At 67.9% G+C, this 10,585-nt stretch overlaps 2 protein-coding genes across 2 annotated transcripts; one reads left to right on the forward strand and one right to left on the reverse strand.

The window, feature by feature from the left end:
- Positions 1-580: 580 nt before the first annotated feature.
- Positions 581-5,813, reverse strand: MNEG_3365 (hypothetical protein; the record flags this gene model as incomplete). The annotated part of the gene is made up of 9 exons (XM_014048154.1): positions 581-666; positions 2,252-2,495; positions 2,756-2,907; positions 3,104-3,320; positions 3,547-4,730; positions 4,934-5,072; positions 5,233-5,340; positions 5,551-5,635; positions 5,734-5,813. The coding sequence occupies 9 exons, from the start codon at positions 5,811-5,813 to the stop codon at positions 581-583; spliced, it is 2,295 nt and encodes a 764-aa protein (XP_013903608.1).
- An 859-nt stretch (positions 5,814-6,672) lies between these two features.
- MNEG_3366 (hypothetical protein) lies at positions 6,673-10,539 on the forward strand (the record flags this gene model as incomplete). The annotated part of the gene is made up of 8 exons (XM_014048155.1): positions 6,673-6,969; positions 7,238-7,372; positions 7,604-7,742; positions 8,015-8,118; positions 8,545-8,787; positions 9,079-9,189; positions 9,426-9,608; positions 9,781-10,539. The coding sequence occupies 8 exons, from the start codon at positions 6,673-6,675 to the stop codon at positions 10,537-10,539; spliced, it is 1,971 nt and encodes a 656-aa protein (XP_013903609.1).
- Between the last annotated feature and the right edge of the window lie 46 nt (positions 10,540-10,585).

Genomic DNA, 10,585 nt, shown 5'->3' on the forward strand with positions numbered 1-10,585 from the left:
TTGCGCTGACGGCCACGGGCACCCCAGAGTCCGCAAACTCGAGCTGGGGGCCGCCGCCGGCCCAGAAGCCCTCCGGAAAGAAGCCCTCCTCTATCCACTCCCTGAGGCCAAACAGCCCCTCCTGCGGCCTGCGGGCGGGCAAATCGCGAGGCGGGCCGGTGGGGGGCGAAGCGGGTGGGTGAGGCTCTGGCACGCACCCGCGCTGACCGAGACGGTCCAACGCCATGCCGCCTGCGGTATGGCAGCGTGTGTCGGCGGGACGAAGCGGCGTGTGGCGCGGGCGAGCAGGCTGCGCGGGCCGGCGGCCGGCAATGCTGGGGAGGGCCGCGCGGGCCGCACCGAGTGAACACGGATGTGCCGTTCTTCTTTTTCACGTCCGTGTACAGCGCAGACGCCATAGTGGCCTCTGGCGTCTTGCCCTGGGCCTTTAAGAATCCGCGCTGCAGCGCAATCCTGGGGAGGACGGCAGGCGGGGCGGCGGGCGTTGGGCTTGGGTGCACGCGCCGCTGGAGAGGGGAGCGCTGCAAGAGCGGGCAGGCACGCGCGCCTCGCGGGCGCGGCGCGCCTCGGTGGCGCCGGCTCACTTTGTGATCTCGCCGGTGGTCATGAGGCGCCGCTCGATGCGGAGCACCTCGATCGCGGCACTCTTGAAGATACCGCCCGCGCCTGGGACGCCCGTAGCAGCGGGCCCGAGGGTCGAGCGCTGCGGCTTGGCCGCCTGTGATAAGGGGGGAAGCCGTGCCGCGTTGGCGACGTGCCGGCGTTGGCGAGCTCAGGCGAAGCCGGTGCGCGGTGCAGTGCTGCGCAGCAGCGGCGGGCGATCGCGACATGGCGTGGTTGCTGCCGACCAGGAGGCATGGTCAAGCTGACAGATCGCAAACCCCCGACTATTCCGGCCAGGATCGTACGCGTAAGGCTATACTGTGCGATCCCCAGCGTCGCAGGAACCTCCCTGGCCGTGAGGGCCCAGTCTCGCTGCCGCAGGCTAGGTCAGATGGGGACTCGGCTCCCCTTACTCGCGGGCCCCTAGGAGTCACGGCCGCGCAGCCACATGCACTATGCACTATCAAGTACGCAAACGAACGCATCTGGCGGCCAGGCGGAGCCTACTCGCCTCTGCATGCTCCTGCTCGTGCTGCTGGGCGGCCTGTGCCTGTGCTTGCTGGCCGGAGCCCCGGCGCGACTTGGCCATCCTGCCAACTCTGCCGGCCCAGGCCACGTTAGCTGCCTCTCGCTGCTCGTCCTCCTTTCGACAAGCAGTCAAGCACAAGCGGCAAGGCGGACAGTAGGAGGCAAGTAAGGGTTAAGACGATTAAATCAGCTGGCTATTGCAGTACTTGAACTACGCAAGGGTGCTCACGGCCTCCGACTACGTGAAAAGGCGCGCGAGAGGCAGCTGCTCGCGCCTGCCGTTTGCGCTGTGTCCATAGAGTTGCAGATGACGGTCTGATACAGTAAGACTTGGAAGCAGCACAGCACACGTGGCACGCACGCCAACCGTGGCAAGCCCATTGGCCCGGCAGGTCGAGGTGGAAGGGGCCGATGCCATGCGTACCTGCCGCGCTCTGCTGGGTGCACCGCCCGGGCGCCGACTCAGCAAGACAACCCCCGCAATCCCTGATGATCGCTCACTATTACAAAGTACCAGGCACCAGTGGCATGGAGTAGCTCCAGGCCAGGAAGGAGCGGGGCTGACAAGCGCTGCAGGCAGGAGGAATGGGGAAGCATTGCGCAACGGCAGACACAGGTGACACTCTACAGCCAAGTCTGCATGAAAATTCAAGATCAGAAGGAGTGAGGTATCAACAGGAATCGCTGTGACACATCGTTCGGTCGACAAGGAGGGAGTGTACTGCCCAGGGCAGCCGCGGGGCTCGGCCTACGGAGGCACCGCCCCACGGCGCCGGGGCCGGGGTGAGTAGGACGCGCGCCACGTACCACGCCGCAGGAAACGACTTTCCGCCTGTGGCGCTGCGTGCTGTGTGGTGTGAAGAGCAGCAAGAAGGCAAAGAAAAAAAGCCGCAGACTCGCGTCACACACGGTCGGCCGACGCCCCATGGCAGCCAGGCCTGACAAGTCGATCTGTTTGCTGGCATTGCCGCACCGCTGCACGCCTGATCGCCTACAGCAGCCTCAGCGCAACGCTGCCGTGCCGACCAGATCACCACCAGATCGCCAGATCACCTGCAAACCACCGAGAAGCCCCCAAACGCGCCGTGCCTCTGAATCTCATCGACCACGTCCCACCCACCCAGCCCGGCGGTGAGCGCCGCGCCCGCGGCCGCGGCGGCGGCCAGCAGCAGCACCGCCGTCGACGCGCGCATCGAGCGCCGCGCGGCCGCCGCGACGAAGCAGGCGCCGAGGAGGGAACCGAGCGCGGCGCAGCCGGCGAAGGCGGCAGCGTATGAGAAGATGAGGCGGCCCTCCATCACATACGAAAGTGTCGCCGCCGTGGAGCTCACAAACAGCAACACCGCAGAGGTCGCAGTGGCAACCTAAGGGAGGGGTGCATGACGGGGGGGGGGGGTGACCGGTGATAGGGGGCACAAGAGGAAGGAGGGGCGGCAAGAGGGTACCGGTGGCATGGGTGGGAACGCACATGCAGCGGCGCAGGCGCGGAGGACAATGGCTCCCTTCGTCACGCCCCAGCTGTAGCTTTATTTGCTGTGTGCTGCACCCAGTACCAACCCTTCCAATCCACGATGCCCTGTCAGGGCTCGCGCCATTCGCGAATGGCGCTCGCCTGGGGATGCACTCGAAAGTCCAGCAGGGCAGACCCCAGCATGGAGCCGCCCCCCAGCCCAGCCGCGCCGGCCAGCAGCCCGGCGGCGCCGGCGACCGCCGCGCTGAACGCCGCGACGGTGGACAGGCTCTCGGGCGGCTCGCTGCCCAGCGTCTCGCGGTCCGCTGCGATGGTGGAGGGCAGAGGGGTCGCAGTGAGGGCGCGCACGGAGCCGGCGCCGGTTCGAGGCTGGGCCGGTGGGTGGCCGCGGTCCGGTGCAGGCGCCGTCCGCGCCCAAGCGAGCGGCGGGGCCGGCACAGGCTAGGCACATGGCGAGGGGATCGCCCGCCCACTATGCAGGGGACAGGGCAGGAAGCTCACGAGAACCGGAGAAGCCGCTGCCGCCGCCGCCCGCCTCCAGCAACGGCTGCAGCACAGCGCTGCCGCCCCCGACGCTGCCGCCGCCGCCGGCCCCGCTGGCCACGCCCCCCAGCGATAGGGACGCCGGCGGGCTGGCCTGCAGCCACGGCTTGCGGCCGCCAGCGCGGTGCGAGACCGCTATGCTGTTGGCGGGGCCGAGGAAGATGGCTCGGATGAACTGCGATGTGGAAGGCAGCGAGGCAGCGCACGCGTGTCAATGCAGCACACCGCGGACCGGCTGGGCCGCTGCGGACGCACCCATGAACGCCCCATCTCGGCCGCCAGAGGGCCCGAGCATCGTCACTAGAAGCGCGCCTGCGCGTCAAGTACTGGCGCGTTGTCGCGCGCGGCTGCGGGCGCCGCTCCGCGCCGCCGCGATGGGCGCGCGCGCGCCACCGACGCACCATGGCCGTAACGCCGAGCGTGGTTGCAAGGAACAGGAGCACGTACACTATGTACTGCAGGCTGCACAGCGGCAGCAGCGCGTCCAGCGCCGACAGCCCGAGGAAACCGAGCCACAGCAGCGCCAGGCTGACGAGCTTGATCCACTGGAACCGCGCCCGCCGCCGCGGCGGCGGCCCAGCGCCAGAGAGCCAGGACGGGGTGGCGGGGGAGCCATGCTGCTGCTGCTGCTGGCCCGAGCGCGCGGTGCTAGCGGCCCCGGCTCTCCGTTTGCGGCCGGTGCCGCTGGCGGAGGCCTCCTCGGGGTCGCCGCTGTAGCCGGTTCCATGGCCGGCGCCGTTGCCGTTGCTGTTGGCCTGAGCCGCCCACGCTTCGCTCCGCTGCCGCGCCCCCTGCTGCTCCTGTTCTTGCTGCTGATGCTGCTGATGCTGCTGCTGTTGCTGCTGGGCTTGTGAGCCCTGCCGCTCGACATCCCACTGTCCCGTGGTCCCCTCGCTCTCCATTGCCTGCTCAAACACGTCCTCTCCGCGCCGCCGCCGCGAACCAAAGCCCCCGCCCTCGCTCTCGCGCTCGCCATCGCCGCTCACGCTCTGAAGACAGCCCGCAGCGTCGCCGGCGCCGCCGCCGGCGCCGCCGGCGCCAGCCCCTCCGCCATGGCGCCGCGGGGAGGCTGGCTGCCCCTCACCTGAGATGCCATCAGAGTCCCCAGAAGGCACCGTCGCCAAAGGAGTCCGCCCCGCCGGCGTCCCGCCGCCGTCGTCAGCCGGCAGCCTAGCCAACGCCGGCGACGCCGGCCCCACTGCCTCCACCGCCGCCGCCGCCGCGCCCGCGGCCGCGAGCGTCCCCGACGCTGATCCGCGCCGGCTGCTGCCGCCGCCGCCGCCCGCCGCCTCCTCGTCATCGCTGCTGTCTGCGATCCGCGCGCGGCTCGCCTCGCGGCTGATCACCACCTGCAGCCGCGCCGGCAGGCCCGGCGCGCTCGTCACGTGCGTGATATGTATTGGCGGGAGCCGCGGCACAGGCCCGGAGCGGATCGCGGCGGCCGCCTTGGCGGCGGCGAGCTTCGAGCGCTCCTCCGCACGCATGGTGAGGCCGCGGAGGGCGGCGGCCTTGCAGTCGACGGCGAGCAGGCAGATTAGTAGCAGCAGGACGGCCCAGGTGGGCACGAGGTCGTTCAGCAGCACGCCTGCACATTGGGGGGAGAGGTGGGAGGGGCGGCCGCAGTCGTGGGCTGGCCAACCTCAGGGCAGACGGCGATTGTGTCGAGGTTCACGGCGGTCTGCTGCCGCCGTTGTCACGCTGCCCAGCAGGACAGTCATCGGCGATGCAAGCCGGGCCGGCGGCAGCCCAGGCCGCGGGCTGAGGAGGAGCGCAGTTGCGTGGACGCACCGACTGACACGCCGAGCAGCATGGCGGGCGTCAGGACGAGCGCCAAATCTAGGTCCACAAGCGGGCGCCCCGGGTCCCAGGGGTGGCGCATCCCGAGGTTGAACAGCGTGGTCACGAGGGAGCCGCCCGCGATTGCGGCCTGCGCGCGTCCAAGGCGGTGCCGTGAGGAGCACGGGCTGGGCTTTGGCGAGCGCGGAGGCGGGTGGCCGGGCAGCAGGATGGAGCGCGAGCGAGGGGTGCTGCTTGTCGCTGATGCAGCACAGGGGCGGCATGGCGGGGCGCGGCGGCAGCGTGCGGACCTGCGACAGGCCGGTTGCCGCTTTTAGGGAGAAGCCTGAAACAGCGTAGAATAAGGGGACGTAAAAGGCGCCGCCGCCAATGCCAGCCAGATTGGCGAGGGCGGCGACCTGCGGGCGTGCGGGTGCGCCGTGGCACTGTCAATGGCGCAGGCGCGCGCCCTCGGGGGGTGGGATGCATGCCTGCCGTGATCCCATGTGCCTCCCTGGCAAAGGCCACGTGTATGACCTGCTGCTTTCTGCAGCGATGAACATCCATCAGCCTCAATCCTGGAATTGCCGACGTCGTACTTGCTGCCATCAGCCAGCCGCGGCGCGCACCAGCAGTGTGCCGAGGCCGCCCAGACACGTCCGCAACGTGAATGCAAAGCGGACTCCCGTGTCATCCTCGTCGTGATCAATAGGCCTGCGACCGTGTCGGACGCTCCGGATTAGAGGGCCTAGGGTGACCAGCGCGCGCGCCTTGCCCTTGCATCAACGCAGGTGATCTTGGCCCCGTCTCACCCTGGCTCGACACGCCGGGGGGCCACTGGCACCACGTTTGCATGACCCGCGCGGCCTACTAGCTGCAAAGCGATGACCATAAGCACGGTAGCGTGCGCTCCAACGAGCAGCACCACCGCCCTAGCGGCCTGCGACTCGATCCTGGACCACATTTCTAGTTAAACAACGATCACATTGTTGCCCACGGAGAAGGCGCTCGGGTCTGAGGCAAAGCAAGCAACAGCGCCTGCTGATGACAGCGGCACCCACATGACAGCACGAGCAGCTGCACTGTCAGGGGTAGTCGGCAGGCGCCAGCACCATCCTTCACGTTCCCCGCCCAATTTGTTCCTCTAGCTTGGCTGCAACTCGTCTCATAACCTCTGCTGGGGCAACAGGCGTGGAGCTCCACGCAAGGCCCATTGCGCAGTTCTGCCCCGCCGCTGCCCTTGCGAAATGCGCTCAACCAAGCACCAATATCCAAGGTGCTGAAGGTGCAGCACAAGTGCGGCCCTGTCAGTGAACTAGTCAGCAACGGTGCCCCCAGTTGGCTTATGGCAACTGTTGGTGATCATGTTTGACCATCATGAAACTGGGACTGCCATGACAGCGACCCGTGTTTGTAATTTTCAGCGGTATCATGTTGACCGTGTCCAAAGCCTCCAGCGCTCTTGGTCCGTCCATGCCCACAGGATAGTTGCCTCGAGTCCATCTGCGGCGTTGCGCAGGACTTGGTGGCCTGGCTGCACCGTCCCGACATCACACAGTGTAAATAATTTGAATGACGACACCTCTCCGATTGTTTCAGGCCAGTTGCGAACAAGCAGCGACACAAGCGTGGGTAGCGCTCGACTCCGGTGACCAACATCCATTAGCTAGCAAATAGCGATCGTTGGCACTACAGTTTGCATCAAAATCAATTGGCCTGCCGTGCTGAGCTATCTTCAACCCCCGTGAAGGATGCGCGGCGCGCAGCGCACGCACCAGCAGCGCGCTGCGAATGCGAACGCAAATGGAGCACGCCACAACGCCGCGCAGCATCTGAAAACCAGCCTTCACGCCTTGCGCGCTGCGCGCCGCCGCGTCGGGCGCGTCGCCGCCGGGGAGCAGGCGGAGGTTGCCGTTCTGGGCGGCGAGGACTTCATTTACAGCCAGCAGAGTGGCGTGAGGGAGGAGCTTTTCAAGGGCAGCGTTTTGGGGGTCGACGCTGACGTTGCGCAGTCCGCCTTCCGCCAGACCGAGCTGCAGTGCCTGGTGGTGGGCTGCCAAGCCGCGCCGCGGAAGCTGCGGGGTCAAACATTCGCCGGGTGCCTGTTGACCGCCGCATGCACCGCTCAGGGCGCGCAGCATCGAAGCACACATGCATGCGGGAGGAGCTCAAAGACACAAAAAGCCGTGCCACGACATCGCTCTGCCATCGGCCTTGCGCCAGAGCATGACCACTCTCCCCCTCGTGCCGCACTCAGCACCAGCACCTAGCCCGCGCCCCATCCTGAAGCCGCCACGTCGCCCCACAAAATCGCAGCACCTGCCGGACGGGCTGGAGCCGCCGCAGCGCTTCCTTGAGCGGGTCGCGGTGCACTTTGCCCGCAACGTGCTGTCGGGCGCGGGCGACATCCCCGGGCAAGTGCCGCTGGTGCTCGGCATCTGGGGCCCCAAAGTGAGGCCTCCCAGCAACTACCTTTGTTGCGGCTGTGCGCGCTTGCGCGCGCGCGCGTGCGTGCTTGTGCTTGATTGTGCAGGCCACGGGTGAGCCAGCGGGGCGCGGCCGCATCAGGGCGTCGGGGGCACCAGCGGCCAAGCTGCGCATGCACATGCCCTCTCGGGGGGGTAGGGAGCGGGTGTTGGTACCTTGCTCGGGCTCAGACCCGGCAGTGATGGTGCCCCGCAGGGCGCCGGCAAGACCTTCAATCTCGAGCTCTGCCTCAAGAAGATGGGCGTGTCGCCCGTGTGCCTCTCCGCCGGGGAGCTGGAAGACGAGTGGGCGGGAGAGCCAGGGCGGCGACTGCGGGAGCGATACAGCTTTGCAGGTGGGGGGCCGCAGCTGGGGGAGGTCGGGTGCGCCCGGAAACGTGCATGGGTGCACCTGCGGCCGCCGGCAACGTGCAAGAACACAAACGGATGGATGGAGGGCGTTGATGGCGAAGTACGACAGCCGACGCTGGTCGGCAATGGCAATGGCAGGGAGCGGCAGCTGTGAGGCAGGGCTGCGGCCGCTCAACGCCCGCCGGCCCCTGCCGTGCTCTGCGACATGGCTCAACAGCTCACCGGCCGGCTCGTCGCTTGCTGCCGTCGCCCGCAGCTCGAGTCGCCTCGTCGACCGGCCGCGCGACTTGCTTAGTGATCAGTGACCTGGACGCGGGCGTGGGCACGTTTGCACACACGCGCAACACCGTCAACACGCAGGTGCGTTGGGCGGCAAGCGGCCCGAGCTGCATGTCGCGCCGCGGCCGCACGGGCGGGGGAGTGGGAGGGCCGGAGTCCCACACCAGGGCCTGCGTCTGCGCCGCTGCTTTGACGCGCCAGAGATCATCCATTGTGTCGCTTACGGACCCCCCTGCGAGCAAGGCATAAACACTTCAGAGGGCTTCACAGCATCAGGAGTTGATCTTGCACCAGCGCCGATCCAACACCACACACGCACGCATGCGTGCACACATGCACACACATGCATACGCACAAAAACGCACACACATACGCACAAGCACGAACGCGTGCATTCACACACACACACACACACACACACACACACACACACACACACACACACACACACACACACACACACAAACACACACACACATGCACACAACGCACACACACCTTAAACAGATCCTCCAGGGCACGCTCATGAGCCTGTCAGACGACCCCCTGTCAGTCAGCACCGGCCAGGAGTGGGCCGCCGTCAGGGGCCGCGTCCGCGTGCCGATCTACGTTACGGCCAACGACCTCACTTGCCTGTATGCGCCACTGGTCAGGGAGGGGCGCATGGACAAATTCTACTTCGAGCCGGACCGGCTTGAGATGGCGGGAGCGCTGCAGCACCTGTTCGATCCCCACCTGTCGCGGCCGCAGGTCTGGCGGCGCCACCACGAGCGCGCGCCCGCGGCGGGAGGGCGTGTGACTGCCGAGGGCGGCGCGGGCTGCGCGGCGCGCCGGCATGACGAGGGTTTCCCGCATGGGCAGTGCCCACACCCGCAGCCTTGCCCCAATCCCTGGCCCGCCCAACGTGGATTCCGTCATGTGTGTTGCATATGTGCTGTGCCATGCGCTCCCCCCCGGAAAAGCTCTGTTGCCTCATGCTGACTGCGTCCTGTCGTATTTCCTGCCTCCTCGGCCCATGACGCCGCCGCTGGACCCCACCAGGTTGAAGCCGTGCTGGACGCCTTCCCTGGGCAGCCCATGGACTTCTTTGGAGCCCTCAAGAGCCGCCTGGCCGACGCCGCCGTGCGCGGCTGGCTGAACGGCAGCCCACAGGTGCGCCGGTCGAGGCGCGCGGGGCGTCACCGCGGGGCGGCTGCATCGGCGGCCCGGTGCGGTTGCTGCGGACCTGGCCGGCCCCCAGCAGCTGGCCGTGGGCCATGCAGGTCCTGCGTCTGGGTGGGACCCCAATCCCATGAATGTGTCATCCTCGAACGCATGGTTACAAAGCCCCCTGGGCTCGCTGGCTTGGCAATGAAAGCATGGGGCTGTCGCGCGCCGCGATTTGTCAGGGCGCGGAGGCGGCAATCGCGGACCTGATCCGGCAGCAGCAGCAGCGGAGGCCCGGCGCCAGGCGCGGCGGCGGCGGCGGCCCGCGGGTGGAGCTGCAGGCGACGCTGGAGGCCGTTCTGGCGGCGGGGCACGACCTGGCGCGGGAGCAGCAGGCGGTCTTAGACCTGCAGCTGTCAAAGCAGGTGCGACGACGCAAGCGCCTTCCTGCATGCGCCGCCTGATTTTGCCACAGACTTGCCTGAGTTGCTTGTGGATATGCACGGACGGGGGGTGTAGCGGCAGGCAATGCTTGAGTTGAGTATTAAGCAACAATGGCAACGGGCGATGCCCTGTGATGGTGATGCCAAAATGCAGTATATGCCCGGCGTCGACGACAGCCCTGAGGCTGTGGAGGCGCAGCAGCAAAAGTGGCGCCGACGGCGCTGGGGCAGCCGCCCGACTCGGCAGGAGGCCGAGGCCGGCGCGTCTGAGCGCGCGGCAGCGGCGGCGGCGGCGCGGGGGCGGGCGGCGGCAGCAGAGGGGCTGGGCGCGTACTGGGAGAGCCTGGCCCAGAACTCCTGGGTGACGTCGTCCGAGGAAGAGCAGCTTTCCTCGGACTCTGAGGAAAGGCGGCCAGCGGCGGACGAGCAGCGGCAACACATGGACAGCAGCGGCAGCGGCAACGGCGGCGGCAATTCTTCTCCAAAATCCGCGACGGGTGCAGGGGTCGGAGGCGACGCGGCGGCAGCTGCGGTGTCACCCGGCGGCTGGCCGCTGGTGACGCCCGACGACCTGGCGGCGGCGCTCAGGAGCAAGTCTGCCGTGGTGCTAGATGTCCGCACCGCCAGAGACTGGGAGTGGGGCAAGATCAAGGGCGCGGCCCACTGCCCCTTCATCGAGTCCAAGGGTAGCAGCCTGAGCCCCACGATAGAGCGCAACCCGAGGTTCCTAGATCACGCAAAGTCCAAGGCCCCGGACAAGGGGCGGCACGTGATCGTGTACGGGCCGGGGCGCGCGCAGACCGCGGAGGAGGGGGCGGTGTTTGTGAGCAAGGAGCTGTTTGTCAGCCTGGCGCCTGGCGCCGCAGGGGGGGAGGAGTGGCAGGGGAGGGGGCGGGGGCTCTTGGGGGTCTGAATGCCTGGGTCTGTCGTTGAGGGTGTTGCGTTCATGCAGGGGCGGG

The sequence above is a fragment of the Monoraphidium neglectum genome, assembly GCF_000611645.1.
Source record: "Monoraphidium neglectum strain SAG 48.87 unplaced genomic scaffold scaffold00422, whole genome shotgun sequence".
NCBI classification, from domain to species: Eukaryota; Viridiplantae; Chlorophyta; class Chlorophyceae; order Sphaeropleales; family Selenastraceae; genus Monoraphidium; species Monoraphidium neglectum.